The 26,908-nt window shown below is 41.4% G+C and overlaps 1 protein-coding gene across 2 annotated transcripts in view; it reads right to left on the bottom strand.

Annotated features, from left to right (window-relative positions):
- Uvrag (UV radiation resistance associated) overlaps nt 1–26,908 on the bottom strand; it is a 298,170-nt gene that overhangs the window by 105,698 nt on the left and 165,564 nt on the right. For both annotated transcript variants that reach the window (XM_031387482.1, XM_031387483.1), the window contains exons 8-11: nt 24,713–24,839; nt 10,602–10,686; nt 9,053–9,140; nt 7,680–7,740 (exon numbers count right to left, since the gene is read on the bottom strand). In XM_031387482.1, the coding sequence (XP_031243342.1) occupies nt 7,680–7,740; nt 9,053–9,140; nt 10,602–10,686; nt 24,713–24,839 (361 nt within the window). The remainder of the gene's footprint in view (nt 1–7,679; nt 7,741–9,052; nt 9,141–10,601; nt 10,687–24,712; nt 24,840–26,908) is intronic.

Consider the following 26,908-nt stretch of genomic DNA (forward strand, 5'->3'; position numbering starts at 1 on the left):
GGGAAGGGAAAATGCATGTGTCATATAAACATAAGCTCCTGGCTTTTAAAAAGCTACAAACAATTATATTTTAAAAACTCACCATTCATATTTCTACTCCTACCTATAAGGTTATAAATGATTATTCAAGTTCTCAAAACTAAAGTGATGCAGTAGAAGGATTCAAATGCCCTGCCTAGCATACAGTTTTCCTTAAGTGCCTTCAAAAGCTCATACATGTGCAAAGATTTAACACAGGGTCTGGGATACCCAGCAATGGAGGGGGTAGTAAATAGTAAATGACTGCGTTTACTATTGCTTGACTCCTAAGGACACCTTCAACTTCAATTACTAATCCTATTTTCATATTGTTCCATTTATGGTTTCAGTATCTGGGTAACTAGGTTTTCGAGGCAGGAATGTCCCGCACCATCCTTCCTCTGTGGACGAAGTCCCTTGCCCTTTACTACACATGGCTCTTCACTTCTCTCCCTCTCCCTCTCTCTCTCTCTCTCTCTCTCTCTCTCTCTCTCTCTCTCTCTCTCTCTCTCTCTCTCTTCTCTCCCTCTCCCTCCCCCCCCCTCTCTCTCTCTCCCCTCTCTCCCTTTCCCTTTCCCTCTCCCTCTCCCTCTCCATCTCCCTCTCCCTCTTCCTCTCCCTCTCTTTCTCTCTCTCTCTCTTTTGGTTTTTCGAGACACGGTTTCTCTGTGTAGCCCTGGCTGTCCTGGAACTCATTCTGTAGACCAGGCTGGCCTCAAACTCAGAAATCCACCTGCCTCTGCCTCCCAAGTGCTGAGATCAAAGGTGTGCGCCACCACTTCTGTTTGATCGTCCTATCAACAAATACTATTTACTGCTACTCATGTTATTTATTCACCAACAAATACTAAACTGGACTCTCCTTTAGTATTGTTTCATCCATTTTACAGATTAAAATAAAAACAAAACAAAAACTAAGGCTCAAAGAGACTAAAGAATTGTTCACCGAAACATCTTGTAAGCAGGCCCGACTTAGCCCTCTGTCCTTGCACACTCTCCCACACTATCACAGAACCTTGTCAAAAAACAAAACAAAAGACAGTATCTACTCATTTAACTTGGAGTTCTAGAAGGTAGCTGGCAGTTGAATGCACTACCCCAGTGTTGTCATAGTTTTGTAGTAAAGGAAAAGTGCATATGAAAAGTGTGTGATAGGGGGCTGGATAGATGGCTCAGTGGTTAAGGGGGCTGGAGAGACGGCTCAGTGGTTAAGGGCATGTGCTGTTTTGCCAGAAGAGCTGATTCAGTTCCCAGCATCCATATCAGGTGGCCCACAAGCAACTCCAGCTCCAGGAGGAGCCAATGCCTTTGGCCTCCTTGGGCATCTGCACATATACGTACATATCTATACACAGACACAGTTATACATAATCAAAATAAATCTTTTAAAAATTTAAATTTCTGTAGTGTTTCACAAAAAAGGTTTCACAGGCAGTACTTCTTGTTCTCTCCAAACAACCTCATGAAAAAGTAGAGCGACACCCATTTCAGGTGACTCTGGGGTCTCCTAATTAACATTCCAGTTATTTTCAGAGTATATGTCCTCTTCTCCAGGTACAGCCAAATACTTTATTAACAATTTTGCCTCTGTAGAAACCTTTTCATCATACTATAGTAGCAACTCAAAGTACTTTACTTTTATGTGTGTGCACATGCAGGGGGGTGTGTGGGTGTGTATGCATGTGCATGCCAGCACAGGCCAGAAATTAACCTTAGGTGTCATTTCTCAGGAGCTGTGTATCTTGTTTTGGGGGCTCATTGATCTGGCTGAGTTATCTTGAGTCTCAGGGATCCAAGTCTCCACACTGGGGTCCCAGGTATGCACTAGCACACACAGTTTTTTACATAGGTGCGAGCTTGGATTCAGGACCCCATGCTTATATGTATGACAAGCACTTCACCAACTGGGGGATTTCCTCAGTCACAAAAGTAATTTAATTATGAATTCTCTCATAAGAGAAATCTTAGATATAATGGCACATAATACCACCAATTTCTCGATGGCACAGATGAAGTCCAGGTGGGAAGCTTGGTCAAAATCGTATCGGTAAAAGCCACCAGCAGTAGAGTGAGTGGGAAAACTGCTTTTGGGTCTGAAAATATGCTGCTCCCCAAATATCTAAGTCTGGAGTCACGACTGAGACTGGGAGAGCCTTCACAGGGGAGAACTCAGCCTCCCACTTTCTAGACCGAGCAGACCCACCAAACTAAAAACATTCCTCAGAGCAAAAGGACTGTGTTGAAAGAACCTTCTTCTGAAAGGAGAGGAGGAGGACTTAATGGGGCTCGCACTTGCAGCACCGCACTGCCCACCATGGATCTACCACTCAGCTTCCCGCTTCCTATACAACCTGGTAGGAAAGGGGTTGAAAATTCTCAGGAAGCAACACAAAAGTCTTTTGATGAACCTTCCACAAAAAGCCAAATACAAACCACTAGCAGTTAATACCTCAAGCATGTACATGCTTCTCAAATTACTAAAAGGACAATGTTAAGAAAAATTACATTTGCTACACTTTGCATGTTTTTAGACTACATACACATCTTTATTAAAAGAACAAAGACTTGATCTCACATCACTTCCCCAGTGAGCAAAGCCAATTTTGCTTAAATGTAAGCCTAAAAGGGAATCTCAAAGAGAGGCGTACGCACAGAAATGAAAAATCAAAGGAAATGGTGGACAATAGAGTGAAGTAATATTGGAAATGAGCTTCAGTTCAGGCTGTTCATGGTCACTGCTGTAGCCACAAGGCTCCCTGCTCTACCTATTAAACACCCTATGATGTTTCCCGTTCCAGGCTGTAGCACTCCACCAGCCTCACAGTTAAACACTGTGGTGTTGGATTTCCAATACTGAAGCTTTATATTAAAAAGCATTTTAAAAGGATCACGCGTGGAGCCTTACAGGGCCCAGGGGTATTCCAATACCCTCAAAAGGAAAACCACCTCCTGGTAGAGAAGTCACTTTCATCACCCCAAGACCACTGAGCCTCCAGTGGGAAAATGGGAACTCATGTGGTTAATTATGGTGATTGCAGGCCATGCAACCTCAGATGTCACACTCTGTTGCCAATCATTTTAGCTGAAAACCAAAAGGTTTAAGGTTCCCAGCATTCTGAGATCTGAAAGATGTTTTACCTGACAAAGCCAAAACATGATCCTCTGAGACATGCTCTTCCAGCAAGCATTAACGATATCCGCCACACCTACCCCAGAGCAGAAGTGTGGGTTTCCTAGGCTGCTCTGGGGAGTACAAAGGTCACACATGCACATGATCCTTCTGCTAGTGAGAAGCTGGAGGGAGGGAGGAGGGTTGGGAGCAACGGAATGAACTATAAGACTTAGGTGTGTGAAATGACACTAACTCAACAGTGTTCGAAGGGCTTGAAAGCAAAACCAAAAGCCACAGTTCCCTTATAATAGGTATTTATGATTTGTTTTTAAGATATAGAAAGCCATTCAAAGCTAGAGCTTTTGCATAATCTTTATGATAAAAATCTGTACAAACACACAACAGCTACACAAACATTATAAAGCGGTTCAGCGTTCCTTTAGTTCTATGTGAGACAAACTGTTCATATCGCAATGCATCTGAGCAGAGTGATCTCAAAGCTCTTACCATCGTGCCTTCGCAGGCCCCGAGGCAGCAGCTCTGTTAAGGGACCCAGCACCCTCTCATCCAGACAGGACAAAAGAGTTAAGACTCTAATCAGTGCCACAGCAGTTATGGAGCCATTCCATGTTCTCAGTGAAACACTGTTTGACATATGGACTCTCCTTTCCAAGAAATCATGCCTGCATGAAGGGACACAGACACAGAGACACCTGGGTCTCATTACCACAAAAGGCTCTCGTGTTATGGATTACTTAAAAACACACAAGCACAAACATTGTTTTTTTTCTTTTCTTTTCATTTCTCTTTTTTAAACTAAATGTCTCAGTCAATGGAATTCAGATGAACGCTCCTCTCTGGACCCTTTCCTCACATTGTGTCCGGCTCTCTCTGGCACGCTCTAACAATAACTTACTCATTCAGAAAAGTATAATAAATACAGGGCCCCTGGTGGAGTTTCCCAAACATCACTGACCCATGCAGTGTTAATCTGCATCTAGCAAAGGCTCATGGACATCATGAGAAAACCTACTGGAAGCCCCTTTCCTAGAACGTTTCCCAAAATGCACTGCTATAGCACACGAAAAAGTTCTTGGATGCTCAGAAGGTTTTTTTTTTTTTTTTGGTCTTTTCGAGACAGGGTTTCTCTGTGTAGCCCTGGCTGTCCTGGAACGCACTCTGTAGAACAGGCTGGCCTTCTAACTCAGAAATCCACCTGCCTCTGCCTCCCAAGTGCTGGAATTAAAGGCGTGTGACACCACCACCCAGCTCAGAAGGTCATTTTTAAAAGACAAGAAAGCTGCATCATGACAGGAATAAGGAAGACCTTAGAGATTCAGGTCGATCAGGGGTAACATTAAGCTTTGCCACCAGTAAAGGTGAGTCCTTAGATGAAAAAAATGTTTGAAATTTTCAAAGCCCCAATTTTATTTTATTTCATTTCCCCCCTCCCTGCCTCCCTTTCCCTCATCTCATTCTTTCTCTTTTTAAAATTAAAACAGCAAAACAAGGTAATTCTCTATCCATAAAAGGAATTCCCACAAAACTAAAGTAACAACATAACATCAAACATTACTATTACAATTTTTGAAACAAAGTCTCATGTGGTGGGAGCTGGCTTTGAACCCCTGATCTTCCTGCCCCCAAGGGCTGGAACTACAGGTATTCTATCAATATTTGGTTGCTGTTGTTGCATTTCTACTTGCTCAACTTAAGTTACCCTCTTACCCTTCTTTCAAACATTCTCTGGTTCTATGAAGCAGAACCAGATTCCCCTCCCAAGAGAATTATTCCTACTTTTTTGAGCTCTAAACATAGTATGTATTCAATAACCACTTTCTTGCTTGGCTTGTTACATATCTGTTGCCCACAACAGAGCTATAATCTCTCCAAGGCCAGATCAGTGCTTTAATCCTCTCTGTATCCTTCAGCACCTGGCAAGGCAGACAGCAGGGCCTCTGTGTTGTTACACTACACAAGTGTCCTGCAGAACGCATACAAAATATAGCATACATCCTTCTTAAAACTTCTGACTCTAGAGCTCTCAGGGAGTGGACTGAACAGGACCTTGGACTAGCATTAAACGTTCATTTCATTTTATCTCCCATTTCACTCTGCAGTGACTTCACTGAAGGGCTACTGTGCATTTTTAAGGACTGGAGAATGTATTCGGCTTTGCTAAGCATTCTAAGTGTAGACAGCTATGGAAACCATGAGAAACAAGGCACTTCAAAGAAAACCAAAATAGAACCTGAAACCTTGTGGGCAGACCAGGGTAGCAGACTGCCATGGACACTATTCCTGCTCCCACTGGCCATTCCTATTTAGCAGCCCGAGGGACAACAGCACAGCTCAGCTCATGCCTCAACCCCTCTGAAGCTCTTCAGGCACTGGCCATTTACTGAGAATGAACCAGAAAACCCCTTCCAGCCCTCAAAGCCCTGCTGACCTCTCTCCTCCCCCTCTGACGCTCTCTTCCCCTGTTGCTTACTATATTCCAATCACATAGATCTGATCTTCTCTCTCCTTCCCTCCTCTCCCTTTTGCAAGTAATTCCACTTTTGTTTATGGAGGAAAGGACTGCAGACAAGAGGCACTCCCACACTCACAGCCGGGGGTTGGCTCACCATCAACCCATCAGGGCCAGCTCTACTGTGCAGCAGCAGGTGAGGGGCAGGGCCAACTTTCTAACTCTGATGACCTTGGGGCCAGCTCCTTGCCTGTCCTAGGTGGCAAGGGATAAGGGAGCATCTCTTCCTTGCACATGTCACTGTAGGGCAGACGAGTGGCAGGGCCAGTCATCCTACACTCATGCCCTCAGGGTTGGCTCACCGGTGCCCCAGCCACTAGGGTCAGCTCTACTAATGCTGCCCAGGTGAGGTACAGAGCCTGCTCTCCAAAGTGCTATAACTGGTAATAGGGAGAGCCAGTTCTCCTGCTCACACGACCCCAGGGTCAGGTCTCCCACCTGCTATAGGTGGTGAGAGGCAGGCAGAGAGAAGGATCTCTCTCCCTTGTCCACACCACTGCATGGGAGACAAGTGGTCAGCATTCCCAAGCTCACATCCTCAGGATCACCTTACCCTCGAGTCCTCCAAAGTGCGGGAACTGTTCTCAAGAGCACTTAGTAAATAAAATTTTAATTATCATTTTAACTTATGGGTGGTTTGCCTGCATAAGTCTGTGTATCATGTCTGTGCCTGGTACCTGTGGAGGTGCTGTATCATCTCAAACAAGCGTTACAGATGGTTGTGAGTGTCATGTGGATGCTGGGAATCAAACCCAGATCTTATGTAAGAGCAGCCAGTGCTTCTGGTTGCTGGGGCACCTCTCTAGCCCCAGGAAATACTTTTTTAATGAGTGAGTGAGGATACTAATCACCACAGGCTTTAGGACTGCAGCTTTGTATAAAATGAACACCACAGTGCACTGTTTGACTGAAAGAGGTGTGAAGCTCAATGTACAAAGGGAAGCAGCCCCGCCCCACCCTGCCCTGCCCTGCTGCTAACTCCACTTTTCAGGCTTCCTTTGGCTTAATAAGCATTAAAGATCAATCAAACTCCCAAGCCTTTACAGACACAAGTGTGTCCCAGTTCTCACAGCAATTACAGAAATCTGACTGGAAAATAACTCAAACATGACACCACTATAGATGGGCACCTAGAGCTTAAACCAAGATTCTTGTCTCTATCATGTCCCAGCTATCCACGTGTTATGCAGGCAGCCAGGGTAATTAAAGAAACTCCACCTGAATGTTTCTGACCACAAACAGCAACATGCTTCAAAGGGAAATGGAAGCATAGCCTGATGACACCCTCTTCCTGAAGCTCTGTGGTACACAACTGGCTGTGTGAACACTCCACAAGACATCTTAGGAGACATTCGGGCAGCACTCAGGCTACAGGGAAGGATTAGGAATGAAAAGAGCCTCCTGGACTGGGGAGAAGGCTCAACGGGTAAAGTGTGCAAACATGATTACCCAAGTTCAGATTCCTGGCACATACATTAAAATATATACTCTTATCTTTGGTATCCAGAAACTAGAAAAGAAAATATGTAATCTCTTTAATGTAAAAGAGAGAAAAGAGAAATTAAAGCTATGCTTATGGAAACACCCCAAGATTAAATCTCAACTACTTTTGAGGACAGCAACAATAGACTAACACCTGCTCTAACTCTGCTCCTGGCACTACACAGATTTTTCATAAAAACAACAACAAAGACTGGGAAATTACCAGCCTGCTGTCTGAAGCCCAGTAATTTCTTTTTTTATTTTTATTATTTTTATTTCAAATACAAAGCTCAGGAATTATTTGTTTCAAGATTAGTTCCAAAATGTAAATATTTTGTTACATTTACTACCAGGAAAGCAGATTCTATGTACTTCTAACTGGGAATGTTCAGAAATTCTAAAATCCCCTTTGGACAAAGTACTAGGTATCCATTATCAGATAACTCTATTACCATACATACTATATATACCAAATCCTAATAATTTAAAAAAAGAAAGAAAGAAAGAAAGAAAGAAAAAAAGAAAGAAAGAAAATACCTTGGAAGTCCTCGGAATTAGGCAACTTGACACCACATACAAAATAATCCTTATGCTCATTCTGTGAATTTAACCAAAGAATGAAATTAATTCATTGTACTAAAAAGCAAAGAAGCCACACTAAGACAAATTACCTGAGGCTCAATAATTGGGTGGACTAGTTAGTCATTGAGTCTCAGGAATCCTCCAGCGGGTCAGTGAGGGCATCTGAGATGCAGCCCAGAGTGGGCCTGCTCAGGCTGGTGAGAGTACATGGTGACAGGCACACAACTTTCCTGGATTTCATTATGCTTGAAATTTTGATAGAATAAAATCACATATGCATTATCCAAAGAAAAGAGCATATGAAAGTAACATCATAAAATATCTTCTTGCTAGACATGATGGAATCTATAATCTATAATCCTAGCACTAGGGCATGATGGCAGTACTAGGAGTTCAAATTCATTCCTAACTGCATCATGTGTTTGAAGAACCTGGAGCTACATGATATATGTTCTTAAAACAAGAAAAAGAAACATTCTGACTAACCCATATCCATTCCATATCCACTTCATAAACAACCAAATAAGATTCTAGGAGCAAATTCAAATTCTATTGGCTTTTTCTCTGAAAATCAGTTTATGAAGTTGATAACCATTAACAAGGAGGCTACCAGATTTAGTGGACTTGATTTTCTAGCTAATAACCCTACTCAGACTTACTTCATTATGACCTTTTATATTTATTTTAAGAAAATGCATTAAAAATGTAATGTCCTGAAAGTTGCCTCAGGAATACCTTAATGAACAGCAGTACATCAGGGGAAACCTCAGAAATGGTGGATAACTGATTGAATAAAAAGATTCTGAAGAAACCAGAAATAATTTGGCATTGTTTCTGATGATATGAATTCATACCATCAAGCTGATATATAAGACAATGAATCTATGGGACCTGAGACCAACTAAATGTGGGAGGGAGGCATGGAGGTTAACTCTGCAACTCTGGGGGACACTCCCCAATGTGGCTTGTCCACTTTGTTTTTGAGACAGGGTTTCTCAATAGGACCTGAGGCTCAATAATTGGATGGACTAGTTAGTCATTTGAGTATCAGGGATCCTCCTGCCTCCACCTTCCCAACACTGGGGCAAGAGCGTGCCATCATGCCCGGCTTTTCACTTGGTTGGGTCTTTGTGCTTAGAAGGGAAGCACTGAGCTCTCATTCCATCTCTGCCCAATCAAGTCTAATATACTTGTGAACTAGATACTAGCTTTTAAAGTTCTTCTGAATCATTAGAGAGCTTACAGAGTGATGACTTTCTCACTGAAAGGAAATTTCAAGAGGAATCATCTTTCCAAAACCCCCGTCTCTTCAGGAATTTGAGACTTACCAAATCAATAGGGTAAATGTAGGACAGCTCCGAGAGTAGCTGCCTGCAACGGATTGTCAACTGAGCGTTAGTCTTCAGAAAAAGTTCTCTAAGGAGGAGAAAGGAAAAGTGCATTCATGAAAATATTATATTTGCAAGCTTTCTAACACTTATTTCTACCTAATTAAACCACAGACAATTAAATGGTCTGTAATTGCCCAGAGAATTTCAGGAGTGGAGGCAAGAGTGATAACCACCTTGAGTCCTGACCTGTTTCTAACATTGCCAGTTAGGTTAACTGTATACTGTGGGCTACTGTGTGTGCCTAGAACTGTGCTAAGAGCTATAGAGAATAAAGTAACCAAATGCCCATTCCAGGAGTGCCTATTACTACAAGTGTGTGCTCAATTATTCAGAGGCCACAGTGAACTGTCACTGTACCCACTAAACACTTAATAACCAGTGACTCAGGAAAGCTGATTTGATCTCAGGATTTGACTTATATGGCATTTCCTTAAAAAGGTGGGGGGAGAAAGAAAAATAAAAGTATCTTTTCACAGCTATACATTATAACTGTCTTGAGAAATACTGTGCTCTGATATCAGAAAAATAACAAAATAAGATGAACAGTTGAGCAAAATCCCAAGGTGTCGGGTAAGATGAGAGCTCATCTCCTGAGCGACTTTTAAAACGTGGCCAACATAAAACATCCTAAAGTATGTTTCCTGCCTGTCTTAGCAGCTTAAAAGCAGAAGGGATTTAAAAGAAACTACAGGCAAGAGCAGAAGGGAGAGCTGTGTGCTGCCGCCAGGGCTTCTGTGCACCGGCGAACGTGCCGGACTGCTCCGGTCTCTAATCACAGAGCACCTAACGCCTTTGGAATTTTCTGAATAATGGGGTTATTTTTTGTTATTCTTGATAATGCCTACATGATTAGGGTAATGAGGTGAGTCGCAGCAGACATTCCAAGGACAGAGTGGGTCACATCATGCCTAAGGAGCAGAGGATTAGCTTTTAGCTCTACCCACACCTCCTTCCTAGAAGGGGTTAGAAGGGGCTGTAGAGAAATCTCTGTATCACTTCTGGAGGACAGAGCCTGATGAGTGTCATATTGTTAAGGTACCTAGAAAATGAGAAGCCTACCGAGGGCACAGAACCATCTCCATCTGGAAGTTTATCTGTATCCTTGGCAGCCTTTACCATAACCAGTAGATATTAGTGTTTCCTGAAGTCTGCAAGGCCCTCAAGGAAATTGCAAGTAATTGAACTGAAGGAGGAGTTTGTGGGAATCATTGTAGCTGGCTGGTGGGAAACAGGTGAGGAGTTTACGACTGGTATCTAGCACAGGTGTCAGTCTGCAGCAACTGTCAGGAGGTATCCAGCAAGGGCAGAACTGAATTAAATCACAAGACACACAGTTCTTCTTGTGGGCAAATCTGGAGCCAAAAGCATTGTCAAGTCAGCATGATGGAGAACACAGACTTAACTCCTCCATTCCCACAGGTGTAACGCTCAGAGAAGCTCTCCCATAGGCGTAACGCTCAGAGAAGCTCTCCTCAGCTGCTTTTACCTTTTGGCAGTACACTCCTTCCTCAGCTCACTCAGGGATTCCTTCTGCAGTTGAAGTTTGCCACGCTCAGTAGAAAACGCACTTCCTACAAGGGGAGACAAAGGAGACAAGGACAAATGTGATACTGCAGACATGATGCTCGACCACATCTACATACGAAGAGCTCAGTCTCCTGCCTGGGACAGGGCTAGACAGAGTCAGCAAGCAAAATGCATCAGCACAGAGGGTTTCGAGATGGACTAACAGGAACAAACTGCCATTGGTTCAGCTTATATCAGTCTAGTGTCCTGTAGAAGGCAAACAGCAGGATTCTTAGACTCTGCACATAGGTTTCTGGACAATGACCAAGTAACCTTTATGAGACTTCAAAATCCAGACTTCACTCCTGAAAAGCTGGTTAACTTATTTTCAGCCACAAACTCTACTTAACATCACTGAGAATGTAAAATGTAGAAAAGGAAAATTACCTACGTTTTGATGGCTATGCTACAGTTCATATAACCAGTTTTATGAACTTTCATCTTGCTTGTATATATTTTAGTGAAAAATCACAGGGCACAGGCAATGTGCATTTGGATTTTTCCGTATTATGTCACAAGTGTTTTTACATGGTGACAGTCTGAAGTTATGGCTGTGTAAAACTCAGCTTTATAGATGTGGCTTGTAGTGCTATCACATATTTTATCTCACAGGCTCATACTTGAATCCTATTACAGAACATCTAATTTCCTTTTAGTGTTTGCTTTAGTATGCTAATGATTAATATTTGTGTTTGAATGCCTGAATCTTGTGACTATATGAACTGCAAGACCCTCAGTTTTGTGATAATAAAATCCTTTTCCATCCTCCTACTCTGAGAAAATGAGAGCTTGTGTTCTTGACAGTCCAGGCCTGATTACATCTGCAGAGGTCCTCAGGCACAGACCAACAGTGTACGATCCTGACATACTCAGTTTCGTATTTTTTCAAAGGGTTTTGTTTCATGAACTGTGATGCAGTAAGAAGCATGCCCTGAGCTGCTCTGCTTCTCCCATCCACCGAGGGAAGAACAGAACGCAGACTTAGTTGGCCAGAATCCAGTTTGGACCTTAGCACAAAATCCACCACCTACAGAGTTTTTGTCTTTTAATTTAACCAAGTACTTCATTCATGCTAGACAAACGCTTTTCTACAGACCCAACCCCCTAGCCCTAAGCAGTTTATTCCTAAGGTTTCTCTGAGCACCTTTTTCTTCTCTTTCAACTACAAAGACCAATATGTGGAAGAGTAAGACCCCAAACTCAAGGGACACCACTCATCTTCTGCAGTCAAATATTCCTCCCCAAATCTTTGTCTTGATGATTTTAGGACATTTGGGTTGGCACTCACCACTCATGATCAAGTGGTCCTAGATGTATTCTCTCTAGACTCTCTTCATCCTTGCTCCGGTGTCCTCGGACAGTGTTGGCTTTACTGCTCGTAGGACCTATGGTGATGCTCTCCACCATTCCTGGCCTGGCAACCTGTGCTTCGACCTTTGTACTTGGTTCTTCTGGCTACTAGCTAATAAGATAATTAACCAATTAAGTAACTGAGACAGGGCTTCACTGTGGCACTGAACTCACAGAGTCCTCCTGCCTCTGTCTCCTAAGGGCTGGGATTAAGGCTCCCACTCCTATAACCAGCCCCAGCTTGAACACTTAATAATCTTTCCACATAGTGTCTTTTGGTTTAACTGATATACTGCACTCATTTTCTATTTTTGAACTCTTTGCCCTTTACCATTTCCTTTACCTTCCTCTTGTACAAAATGGGCTTAATTTGTCTTCCTTTTTCTAGTTTAAGAAAGAAGATTAGATTACTGACTGGAGACTTTTTTTTTTTCAAATATACGTATTAAATTTCCTTCTAAGCTTTTGTTATTTTATGCATATCTTTAAACTTTCATGTTATATCTTCACTCATTTCAAAATACTCCCTAATTTGCCTTGGTATTTCTTTTTTCTGACCTGCAGCTTCTAGTATACATGTTGTATAATTTCTACATTTTTTGGAATTTTCCAGATTTATTTTTGTCAGTAATTTCTTAATTTAATGCTGAGAACATATTGTATGTGATTTTAATAATTTTATATTTTTGTTTTCTTAGTGAGAGATAACATTTTAAAATTTCTTGGTTTATATCACTGTATCATGTATATTTGAAAAAACAAAAACCCACTGTGTTCACTGTGAAAAAACAACAGTCCATTGTCAAGTTATCATTACATCAATTATTTCCTGGAGAGACCTGAACAAACATCCACTTACCATAGGACAACAAAGACAGACCAAATAAAGGATTCTAAGTACATCTAGTTTGGTGAACCACCGAGCTTGCAGAAACATGGGTAACTTTTGTGCAGCTGCACCACTAAGGAAACTGGTTTCCTCCTCCAGCAACCATGAAAGGAATTTATCCTTAGGAGCCTGGCAACCTGTGCTTCAATCTTTGTACTTGGTTCTTCTGGCTACTAGCTAATAAGATAATTAACCAATTAATTATTGGTTAATAACTATTAACCAATTATTGCCCTCCTGGGACAAGAGGGACTGTATGTCCAGAGGGAAGTCACAGGTGTTCTGATTCCACATGGCAATGACCACATCACGCCAGAGGGCACAGTGCCACAGCAGTGATGGAAGGACTTTCTCTCTGTGTTCATCAGTTACTCAAAGATGTGAGCTTCATTTTTTAGCTTCTGTTGTGCACTCGCTCATTTGTCCTTCACGAACACCAGGTTTTCCTGTCCTTTAGACTTGTGAAGGCTTATAGAGCTGCTATTATTACAGAAGGATCATGCTGCTATTGCAAGAACAGCCACGTCCTCCTTGAGACCCACACCTTCAGCTTCTGTCACGTCCTCAGTCTTCCTGTGACTATCCAAAGGAAGCTCATTCAGAGGCTTTAAGCCGGAGCGACCTGCCTTACAATTCCTATGGCTTCACGCAAAACCCTGTTCTTTCACCCTCTTCTGCAGAGGCTCCAGGTTCTCCATGTGCTGTCACTGGTGGGCAGCACAACTTCCCACCCTTTCTCTGCACATACTTGGCTGAGATCTTAGTTCTCTGACGCATGAGGAAAGTGTGTCTCCTTTTCGTTGGGCTAAACATCAGATTTCTCTCTTTTGTTCTAGGCCAGTATAGGAAGTCAAATGTGGACATTCCAAGTTTTTAAAAAGCTTGTGTATATGTGTGAGAGTGTGTGTGGGGAAGCTATTCTATTTGTTCTATGTGGTCTGTCCATGCATTTTTTTCCTCAAATACTAAAACAACATTTTTCCTTAAATATTTCTCCTCAAATCACTTCAACCCCAAGAATAATTGATCAGTATAAGCAACTGATAGAGGTTTCATGTGAAGCAACAGAGATTTATGTATGCAAAATGCCTCATTCCTCAGCACCAGCTTAATATAAGCAGCAGGAAGTGCTGACAGCGCAGCTTTCCTTCAGAGTGTATCAGATGGGGTGGGGATGGGGGTGTGGAGACAGTAACTTTATTGAACGTTGGTATTGTCTTAGTACAGGGTGTATCTATCCTACGTACAGCCATCTTCCACCCGTCCTCTGAGTTAGTTATGAAAGTCCATAGTCACAGTCCTCTCTGCTCTACCTTTCTAGTATGCAAATACGTTTACATATAAGTATACAAATGCTTACATGGGACCAAACAAGGTCAGGAATTCATTGTGTATAGAAAACAGTGAAAACAACGTTATCAAAAGTTACTTCAAACAAACAGAAGAACAGAATGAGCTATGGGCTACCTCCCCACTACTGCTTCTCTCTCTGTTTCTCTCTTTCTCTCTCTCTCTCTCCCTTCCTTCCTTTCTTTTATTCACTTTACTATCACTGCCCCCCCCCCCCGTCACCCATCCCACAATCCTCCTCTGAGAGAGTGGAGGCCCTCCCTGGGTATCCCCTCCACCACCGTGCACAATGAGTCTCTGTACATCCTCTCCCACTGTGGCCAGACAAGGCAGCCCAGCTAGAAAAACATATCTCACAGACAGGCAACAGGACCTCCCACAGAGGTCCAAGAGGGTGAACAACTCTACATAGCTGGCTTGAAACATTACTTAAAAATAACCACAAACCACAAGGAGGTGCCTGCCTACCAATCCTATCTGAGTCTCTAATTTGCTTTCACACTCTTGGAGAAGACCAGTCACTATAGTTCCTAAGCCTTTCCTAACTCCAATAATTACAACAGTGGCCCCACTTCACAGGATACGGGATAATAGGATATTGTAGAATTCTGGCTGTCAAATATGTAATCAAAGTGTCCATGCTATAATTTTTTTCAGCTCTGTCTTATTTATCAAATAAGGAAATACTTCTAAATCTATTCTGAACTCCTTTCCATTCAACCCCATTGTGGTGGTTTGAATGGGATTGACCCAGAGAGATTCATGCATCTGAATGTTTGGCCATAGGAAGTGGCACTATTAGGAGGTGTGGCCTTGTTGCAGGAAGTGTGTTACTGTGGAGGTGGGCTTCAAGGTCTCCCATGCTTAAGTAATGCCCCTTGTGGTTCACAGTTTCCTTCTGCTGCCTGTGAATCAAGATGTGGAACTCTTAGCTCCTCTCTAGCACCATGTCTGCCTACATGCTGCCATGTTTCCTGCCATGACAATAAGGGACTAAACCTCTGAAAGTATAAGCTAGCTCTAATCAAATGTCTTCCTTATTAGAGTTGCCCTGTCTGTGGTGTCTCTTCACAGCAAATGGAAACCCTAAGACACCGTTTACACAATATGGTGCTCCAGTTTGGGGGGGCAGTTCTTTTTTAATTCTATAAGCCAAGCCTCTCCCCTTTTAAGTCCAAGCTTTCAGTTTTGCCTATCTTTTTAGTTTCAAGACTGAGCTCTTTGTAAACAGTGGCCTCCCATAATTAGCTTCTTATCTGTTCTTATCTGTGTAAGATAAGAACATGGCTTGTGCTAGCACTAGTAGTCAATGACAACTATTACCTGGCTTATTCTTAAAAAGAAATTTTAATTTTATTTATGAGTCTCTTGGTGGTGCCTATGGAGAACTGAAGAGGGCATCAGATGCACTGAAGCTGGAATTATAGGCAGTTATGAGCCTGACACATGGGTGCTGGGACCTAAACTCTACAAGATCAGTGAGTGATCCTAACTGGTGAGTCATCTCTTCAACTATTTGTTGAGTTTCTTATTTATTATCTCACTGCATAAGGACCCAAAGCTAGATATCTTAATCTTTTTATTTGTCTGTTCTATGTCACCTGGCTTTTTAGTGCTTGCTGCTCAAGGATTGGACAATGTAGGCTATGTCCCAACCAATGTTAAAAGTTTCCAGGTTCTCCCTCTGTTCGCCTTTGCTTTATCCCAGTAAGCTATCACAGTGGAATCTACCACCCAAATATGCCTTGAATCTATGTATTCTCTGCTCCTATAACATCCCCAGTATGTTTAGATTTTAATCATGTAGTGCTTATTTACTGATATAACTTCCTCCCTGGCAACCCTCTACCCTCAACATGGCTGGCAAAGAATATGTTCTAAAATATATATATCTAACCTGTATTCTGTATTATAATTATCAATATGAGCCTATCCTTTGAGAAATTTGTGTGCTGTTGTGGATAGCCCTGGGGCTAATTGTATTTTATATTAATTCTGTTTTCCTGTGAGGGCCTGCAAACAAGGAATGAAGTCAGCACTCAGGTGATTTCCTGTAAACCTTCTTCCCACCTTAATTTATAAGTAAAGGCTAGAGCTTGTGATTGGGCAGAGAAAGAGGGGGAAATGGAGCTGAAGGTTTTGGGAGAAAAGAAGAAAGGAAGAGGAGACGACAGAAGAGGAGATGAAAGGAAAGTGTAGCAGAAGCACGTGGCCTGGAGAAACAGCAAGTTATAAGGGGTCTCATAGATGGGGAAGATGGAAGTGTAGTGGTACATCTGCCCAATCTAGGTGCACAGCTTGTATTCATATTCATTGAGTTGTGTTTTCATTGCTGGGGCATATTTGGGTTGCAGATTTACCACAGCAGTGTGCTATTTCCCCAAACTGTTTGAGTAAAAGCTCCTTGGTATCTCTAGCCTCTCTAATGCACAGTGACGCAAAAAAAGAAAAAAGCCCTGTAGTTGAAAGAATGACCTGCCCTCCATCACTGCTGGTAGCTCCCTAGTATAGTCTCACACCTCTATAGAAACTGATTCCTCTCAGTGGCAGTTCTTACCATCTGCTAACTCTGACATATTCTTGCACTCGGGTTAAGTGGGATCTCCTTTACCTGGCATCTGGGCAAAGGAACTTTCAGAAGCACACCTTCTGTGTTCCTCTAACACCCTCTAACTAGCTCTGCCTGACAGCCATTATACTTGTGTCTTTCTAAGTGTTCCCACGATGACTTAGTAATGGAACAAGCATTCACACACACACGGTAACCACACATGCCATATATCAGTCTTGTGTCTTGTATCCTTGTCTTGTGTCCTGTATGTACCTCATGATCTTTTTTTCGTCAAGACTAAATTATCCCATTGTAAATGTGTTTTTGCTAAGTAGCAATTCTTGAATTTTGGGAGAAGCACATGGAAAAACTGGTAAACCAAAATATAATTCTGTCAGTGTCTTATTTCTTGTATCTGTGGCTTCCACTTGAAAAGGAAACTGGAATGACGCTTTACCTTCTTACAATCCATTTAAGACATTACCAGAATAAATCATCATAAGAATACGTAATCTTGAAAGTAAGAGCTTGGGCCGGGCGGTAGTGGCTCCCCCCTTTGATCCTAGCACTTGGGAGGCAGAGACAGGCAGATTTCTGAGTTTGAGGTCAGCCTGGTCTACAGAGTGAGTTCCAGGACAGCCAGGGCTACACAGAGAAACTCTGTCTCAAAAAACCAAAAAAAAAAAAAAAAAAAAAAAAAAAAAAAAAAAAAAAAAAAAAAAAAAAAAAAAAGTAAGAGCTTAACTTTGTGTAGGACCTATACAGTGCCCACTCTCCATGCAAAAGCTGTCTGGCTTCTACTGCTCATGCAAGCTGCATACAATATTATATATGCAACAGCCCAGAGTAAGAAGATGCTAATTCAGGCATTAGGAGCTAGCAAGATGGCTCCACTAGAAAAAGCACTGGCTGCACAAGTCTCAAGACTGAGTTTAATTAAAGAAAATCTGACCGTGGAAGCAAGCACTTGCAATCTCGTCACTCCCACGCTGAGGTGGGAGACCGAAACACAAGAGCCAGCCAGAAGCATAACAAGAGAACTAACTCCTGAAAGCTGTAGCCTGATCTCCACATGCACACCAATGTCACACATGAATGTATATAAACACAACAATACTACATTATTAGGAAAAATTTAAAAAGGAAAATGTTACATTAATCGCTGAGGGGCAAAATTCCATTTTGAAGACATGAATTAATAAATATAAAGGAAACCTGTCTAGCAGGTTCTATAATATGGCAATAAAATGTTAAAAACACAGCCCAGGAACACCTATTAACTCTATGGTAAAGCACTTGCCATAGTGTGCACAAGGCACTGGACTCAATCCCCAACACCACAAGAAAGAAGAGAAAAAGTCAAAATACTTAGGGTTAAGTTTTCAGTTCTCCCATTATCAGATAAATACATCAGGTAAAATTGTAAGAAGTAATTTTTTTTATAAGAAGACTCACGACCTCAGTGAAGAGGAACCCACTGCGCCATGTTCAGAAGTGTAGCCTGTGAAGTTTTCACACTACGAGCAGAAGCACTAGCTCCAACGCACTGGGCTTTGTCTTTTACCTGAAGTGCAGGCCAGAGCAACAGAATACATTTTCTACTACACAGAAGATAAACAGAACAAACTACAGATACAGGCAACACTAGTTTCTAATTTCTTGAAAAATGATAAGAAATTATTATAATTAATGGAAGTTGCATATAAAACATGCTTGATTTTACTTTTGCTTATTACAATAAACTAAGAAAGTCATGCGCAACAGGAGAACAGCTGGTTGGGGAAGTCTGGAGGTGCACAGGGGCTGAAGAGTTTGCGTTTGGGCAGGTTGCGTGGGGTGTCTTTTCGCCAAGGAAGTATACCACAGGAGTACATTTTAACAAAGATTCAAAAACAAAACAAAACAACAAAAACAGATCTCCATCCTTTCTGACAACCCTACACTTTGGAAAGAACAGAATCTTACAGCCTCGGGGTATTTTAAAAACAACCCTAAAATAGCTGAATACCTTTCTAAGGACAAACTAAGAAAATGGAAGACCTCTACTATAGGTCTCCTATGAATTAAAATGCTACCAAACATAAGTAACCTTTGGGGAATATTCATTACTGTTGTCGTGCAATGAAAAGGAAAGAAAAAGAAAAGTTCCCTAGCTATTGGTCCACAGCCCAGGGCACACTATCAGCTTACAGTGTTTGCATGTCAGATGCACACTACAGCCGGCAGCAAGGACAGCTCATTTAGTGGGAACCAGATAAGCCTTAAGTTCAGAAAAAGATTGTATATGAATTAGGGTCTACCATGAGGAACTTAAGAAGTGCCTCGGAGCCTGAGCGTTTTGAAAAAACATAGGAGGCTCACTGTTGTAGAAGCTTCCGTGTGTGTGTGTGTGTGTGTGTGTGTGTGTGTGTGTGTGTGTGTGTGTGTGAAAGTAATTTAAATGGAGTTATCATATAACTGTGGAGACAATGCCCCAACTAGACTGAGTGCTTCCATGACTAGGAGTAGGTTATATCTTACTGATAGAGAAGAAAGGCAAAAAATTATAAGAAACGCCCAGCCACAAACCCCATGGCCTACAACAGTGGTCTACCAGCAGGATAAACTGGTGTAATTGTGGCACAAATATTCTGGGAGCAACCAAGGTCTTTGTGATTGGATCTAAGGCCCACTCTAGAGAGATGGAACCCATACCTGACATTGCTAATGTAGCCAAGAACCTGAGACTAGATATATCATGTGCCTATGAGAAAATTACTGTTATTATTCTGGTAAAGCTACATAGCAATAGATGACTCCTAATGACAACATGCTGTTGTCCCCAAAGATCAGGGCCTCACTCAGCCCACATCCCAGAAGCCGATTCTTGCAATAGATGAGAATTAACATAAGGACCTACAATAAGACAATGTGCAGAGAATGAGAGACTTTGGAACACGCAGTCGTATATGGGTTGTCTTCATTAAATCCAAGCCTCAGAGATCTACGTAGAAGAGGAGGTGGTGGAAAGACTGTAAGAGCCAGAGGTATTGGATGACTCCGAGGAAACAGTATCTTCCAAACATAAGAAGACTGATGAACATATGAACTCACAGCTGTCCTAGTTAGTACCCAATGATGCTTGAGAATCACGTATAATGTCAGTATTTTCCTGCTGGAATATAATAGATACATGTTGTTTTCACTGCTAAATCCATTGTATTTAAAAATCAGCTTCTAATTTTTAACATACTGGGTGTGGTGGTGTACAACTTCAATCCTAACCCTCCAGAGTCTAGTAGAACCCTGTAAGTTCCCTGGCCAGCCTGGTCTGGTTACACAGTGAGACCTTGACTTACAAAGAGGAGGGGTTAGCTTCCCGGCTGGAGTTCAAGCTCAGTGGAGCACACCTGTGAGGCATTCATAAGGCACCATGTTCAATCCCACACATATCAGATAAAAGCAGTCACCTTCTACAAATACTGGAGAAGTCCACTTTTATAAAACTAATACCTATCAACATCTACTCATAAATGATCCAGAATTGACTGGGCAGATTTCCTTAAGAACAGGTTTCATATGACTTTCTGAACCAAGTTTCCAGCAGACTGATTTTGATAATATGTTCCATCTCAAAAGGATGTGCAGGCCGAGTTAGGACGAGATGCCCTGCCAATAAGACAAACAGGGCTGCCAAAATTCCTTGGCTTGAAACCCTAATGGGGAAACCTGTTTTTGTTTGTTTTTATTATTTATTAAACATCAGAAGTTAAACTACTAATATCTTCCCAGAAAAAAAAATATATTAGTAAACATCAATTCTGGAAAACTCCACTCATGGCCCAGCTGAAAGCCGCTGCAGATGAGATGAGAACCTGCCTCTGAGGCAAAGGGAGGGGAGACTATGGGTGAGGCTGCTCAGGTCTGAGGAGTCAGTGTCACTTATTGAGCCAGCAGCAGGATCAGAGACTCTCTTGTCTCTTTGCAATAAATAATCTTGCAATGCATTTTTATCTTCAAAAAATTGACAGATACAATAGGCACCTAGCTTCTTCAAATTGTTCACAGAAACGAATCCTATGGCTCTCTCCTAAGTGGCAACGCTACTGAAAGATGAATAAGAAAGGGCAGAAGTAATTCCTAGGATTATCAGAAGAATCAGCAGCAAATTCAAGGTCAAATAGCAACCAAACCTTCCTGACCTGTCTCTCCTCAGCAGCCTTCAGCACAGACTTGTGGTAAGTTTGTGTCTATCTACCACGTATGAGTATGGTGAACAAGGTATCCCAAAATATATCAAGACTTATCAGTAAATAAGCCTGGTCACCTATCCCCAGCTACATTCTGTTCCCACTGTCTAGTGCTTCACTCTATTTACCACAGGATCAACATGAGATCCTAACTTCCTGATACCTCTAACAGTTCAAAGAATATAAATAAATTCTCAATTCAGGGCCTGGGTGGGTATAGCTCAGTGGTAGGGCTCATGCAGAAGGCCACACATTTGATCCCTGATGCCACTGTGTCAGAGGGAACTTTTTAAAGTTTAAACTCAGTGTTAAAAATCAACAGGTCTGACCCATCGTGCTGAAGACTTACCTAGCTTGAGGATTGCCATTCTTTCTATGACTAAATGGAGTTCCACGAGTGTGACAGTTCAAACAAAACACTAGAGTCCTGTAAGCCCTACAGCCATCATTTTCAGCACACTTAGGCACTGGTAACTGAATATAAGCTTGGCCACAACTTTCTATGTGCCTTGAACAAATCTTCACCCTTTGTAAAGACAATAATAATATAACATATCTTCATCACTAAAAAGATATAGTATTTTCAACCCATAGGATTCTTAGTACTGATCAGATGAAAGAAAGACCAGGAAGCATGTTCCTGCCTAACATAAATATTCCCCATAAAGAGAAGCTCATGAGTGTATACTATTATTCACTCATCTTTTCTAAAATTTAGCAACTAGTATTCATTGACAATCCTACATGTGCATAATGTATCATGATTACACCCACTCTACCTCTCCTTTCAACTCCTTAATGGCATAGAAATCACTGAACATTTCACTGAACTTTTAGTCTGGTGACAGATATCTCGGTGCTACCTTTTATCACAGAAGACGAAACTATGAAAGAGAACACAGTCAAGGAGCTATAGATTCCTACCTGACCGTGCAGTGGAATCATACACACACTATGGGCTTACATATCATATTACTTATGTGTGTATAGTGTCTGTATATATGTGTATGTGCTTCCCTACACATCAGATCATGGAAGGCTGGTGCTCTGTTATCGTCTTCTATCACTCTGCACCTCATTTCTTCAGATGAGCTCTCAGCCAGACTCTGACACTATTTGATTGACTAGACTAGCTGGCTAGCACACCCCAGGGATCCTCTCATATTTGCCTCCCACAATGGGACTGCAGGTACACACTGCCATCCTTCAGCTTGCTATGTGGACACTGGGGAGCTAAACTTAGGGCATCATGTTTACGCAGCAACCCAACAGAGGCATCTCCCAAGGCCACCGTACTACTTACTTTAAAAGGAAGTTCTTGGCAGTGATTCAGAGCTATGGAAGCCATAGAAGTATTTCCATCCTTGCATTCTTAGCTCATGAATTTGAATACGTCTGCTCAGCCAAAACTGTTTTGCATTATGAACTGTATTGTTCACTGTATATACAGAGTTTTCAGTTCTTACAGAACATGAAAAGCAAAGACTTTCTACTACCATTCGGTTGAAGGTATATATCAAATTAGCATATCTATTAATGTTTTCCTACCAGTATTACTCAGCCTTAAAGTATTAAATTAATAAATCTTTTAAAAGTGAATTATTAAAAATCATTCTATTATTTTATGTGTATGTGTATTTTACCTGCATGCATGTCTGTACATAATGTGTGCCTTGTACACATGGAGGACAGAAGTAGATGTTGGATCTCCTGGAACTGAATTATGTATGGATGGCTATAAACCACTATGATTTGAGAATCAAACCCAGGTTTTCTGCAAGAGCAGCCAGAGTTCTTAACCACTGAGCCATCTCTACAGCCAAAATTTTTCTTTTGAACATAATATAAAAATCAGCATCACTTTTTTAAAAAGGCCAACAGTATATTTATATACCATCACCAAGTAGAAAATAAAATTCAAACAGAACTATAGTAGTCTCCTAAAGCATCAGAAAATAGGAATAAACTCAACTAATCAAAGACCCATACATTACAGTTTCAAAAGTATTTTGTAAAGATCTAACAAACAATGGCACATGGTGTTTTCTTGGGGTGGGAGACAGAACCTTAAGACTCTATTTCCCATAACTATCCCGACAGATCTATTCAATCAAGTCCCATTAAACTACTAGCAAGGCTTTCTGTTTTGTCTAGAAGTTCATACAAAAATGCAAAAAGAATAAAAATAACCAAGATGATTTGGAAGAAAAACAATTAAACTGAAGAATTTCAACAGACATCAAAACAAAGTATGACAGAAGGAAAATAGAAGCTGAAAAGTAGATTGATGGCCCGGAGCAGAGGGTTCTTCACAAGCCTGGACAAGGCCCCAGCAAGGCCCTGGTAGTGGACACATAGGAAAATGGAGCTTCAGCTCTCAGTCTCTGTTAAAAATAGATACTGCTTGTAACTCACTTCAGATGAACCAGTGATATAAATGTGGAAAGCAAAACAGTAAAGATTTCTGAAGATCACACAAACGAACACCTTTAAGGTCTTCAAACAGGCAAATGTTTCCTAAACCTGGCCCCAAAGACTCAAATGTAAACTAGAAGAATGACATCAGCAGCAAGCCACAGGCTAGGGACATGTGCCTAATGCACACGTCAAAGAAAGTCCCCATATCCATAAACAACAGGGAACACCAGAAACTGGCAGTATAAAAATATAATAAATAATTTAAAGACCTCAACTGACACCTAAAATAAAAGATTCATTTAAAGTGTGTAGAATGGTGTTTGTCAGAATGGAACCCTGAACTACAAGGGATATTACACATACCATACAAAGACTGAGTGCTATACACCAGGGTGCCAGGCAAAGATGGAGGCCAGGCAGATGAAAGACATTTTGGAAAACCTTGAAACACCATCCATTACAACTGAAGAAGAATTCCACCCTACGATCCAGCAGTTCTACAGGAATCTCCATTGGGAAGCATACACTAGAACATGTGTGGAAGGACTAATGTAATAGTTTCAAACTGGAAATTACCAACACTGAAAGCATCTAAATACATATTTGCATAAAGGAATTCTATTTGGCTTTAAGAATCAGTTATAATCATAGGAAGTAAGACTGCTCTAACAAACATGTTGAAAAAGCCAGCAAAATTTGTACATATGACTTCTATAAAATGCATAGTTAGGCAAAACCAAATTCTGATCTCATGATATGGTACCTTGTTAGTGTAGTGGAAATCATGGTGAATGGTGGGGAGCACCAGAAGGCCACAGGGTAATGAGGTTTCAGTATGGAAATTCTCTTCACATGTATGTTCATTTTGAGAAAAGTAGAGTTTTATATACATATTTATGAAGACTTGCATTATCATGCATACTATCAACATCAAGATATTTCAAAAATACTTTAAAAATTTAAAACAGAACAAAACAAAAACCCAGTACCATCAAGCTGGACAGGGTGGTGTTCACCTTTAATCCCAGCACTCAGGAGGCAGAGGCAGTAGATTTCTGAGTTTGAAGCCAATGTGGTCTACAGAGTGAGTTCCAAGACTTAAAAAGGGCTACACAGAGATACTGTGTCTCAAAACAAACAAACAAGCAAATAACAACAAACAAAAAACCCCAAACCAAAAAACCAAACCAAATAATACACAGACACATGTCTGCAGAGGGAAGCTGTCTGATGGCACTGCTCACCTTTGTCCTGGAGAGCCATTTGTTGCTTATGCAGGAAGGCCACCTCCCGTCCCAGTGCTTTCTTCTGTCTTTCCAGTTCATTTCGAAGCACCAAAATTTTTAATCGCAGGCATTCACTTTCTTTTTTCTAAATGAATGACAGGTAAATTTATGAATATAAAGTCATAGCTATACTGCACATCCACCATGTTTCAAATCTGAATATCAATAAATGTATACATACAATAAATGTACACAATAAAGACATACCACAAAACATAGTACCCGTAAGTTTCAGAAACATAGAATAAGTAAAAACTCCCTTAGCGGCACCTAACAACATACTTAATGGTAAGAAATTAGGCACACTGCCCTAGATTAAAGAACAAGACAAGAATTTGCCTTTACCATTTCTATTTAATGCACATGGACCAGAAGTCCTTACCATGGCAATAAGATAAGAAATGAGAGGCTATGTGGACAGGGAAGAAGGACTCACAAGATGTTTACAGGTGATGGGATAGTTGACACAGAAGAGACAAAAAACAGCCTATGGCACTATAAGCAATAACAGCAAAGACTGGAGTTTGGCTCTCCAGTGCCCATACAATATCAGGTGAGCTGTGTTGCTAAGAGGTAGAGACAGGGGAGCAGAGATGGGGATCCCAGTTACTTAGACTAGCATGTAGGTGAGCTCTGGGAGCAATGAAAAGATAGAGAAGGATAGAAGATGATTCCTGGCATTGCCCTTAGGTCTCTGATGTACGTGAACATTCATACATACATGTGAGGTGTGAGCCCACACATGTGAACATGCATACATATATGTATGGATATCACACACATGCAAAGGGGGTAAATTCCTTTTGATTCAAATACATTCTCTGAACTTGCCTCCATTTACAAATCTGCCATCTGACTCTTAGTGACTGTGAGCCCGCACTCACAATATGGAGGTATTTTTTGTTGGCCTCTATCACATGGTATTAGAAATATACTTTTTTATGATTTTCTATGATATAAATATTGATCAAACTATAATTTGGCTATGCCTGGTGACTTTTTGTCTTTCTAAAAGTATAAAATAGCTAATTAAAATTATAATACAAAAATATATTTATTTAATAAACTAAAAATTAACAAAATGTGGAAGGAACTATTGGAAATTTTTCAAAGGAAGAAGTCAGTCCATGATTGATGTTCAGACAATGAGAAAACCCAGGAGTTAAGTGAGGTTCATCATGGCATGGTCCTTAAGGAAAGGGGAGAGGAAAACGATCCTGGGTGACTGTGTTGAAAGCACTGGCAGCAAGCATCTCTTACCTAGAGTGTTTTCTTCTTCATCCCTGAAACAATCAATCTAGGTAGATGGTACAATAGTCCACCTTGCCACAGCCAATAAAGCAGTAACAAAATCTTGTTTACTACCATCATTACATTAGGCTGGAAAAATCTAGGAAATATGCCCTTAAAACGAATGCTCCTAAACAGAATTTCTGAACAATGTAAACATTTATGAAGGACTTACTACATAGTTTTAGCTGACTTCAACTAACTAAGGTATTTATTTTGTTTTGTCAAAACAAACACTGAAGAGTCAATGAGGTTCTAAAAATGTGAAAATGACCAAGTATTCACCAGCAAATGGATGGAAAAATGAAATGTAGTGTAGAGATATAATAGAATATTACTGTGCTTTAAAAAGGGAGGATCATCTCCAGCCTCTGGGTTCCTGTTCTGCTTGGGTTCCTGTCCTGACTTCCTTTGGTGATGAACAGTGATGTAGAAGTGCAAGCCCAACAACCATTTTCTCCCCAACTTGTGTTTGGTCATGGCGTTTCATCACAGCAATACAAACCCTAACTAAGCCAGTCTGTCTGGGTTGGGGTCCAGAGCAGACTTGGGCGCAAGCTCCGCAGCCAGTACCACAACACCCAGAGGAATCTCCACTCCCAGGCACTCTGACACACCCAAGATCAGAGGTGAGCAGGAACCAACATCTGTCCCAACACTGGAAGTAATTGGGTCCAGCAGGACCAGGCAAACAGGAACTCCGCCAGCCCAGTGACTCCAGTTCCTTTCGGTCTGTCCGGGTTAGTGTTCTGAGCAGACCTTGGGCCCCAGCTCTGCAGCCAGTCCCACAACTCACAAAGGCACACTCCCAGGTGATTTAACAAGCCCAGGATCCCAGGATCCCAGGATCCCAGAATCACAGGA

Source organism: Mastomys coucha, unplaced genomic scaffold (assembly GCF_008632895.1).
Source record: "Mastomys coucha isolate ucsf_1 unplaced genomic scaffold, UCSF_Mcou_1 pScaffold21, whole genome shotgun sequence".
NCBI lineage: Eukaryota > Metazoa > Chordata > Mammalia > Rodentia > Muridae > Mastomys > Mastomys coucha.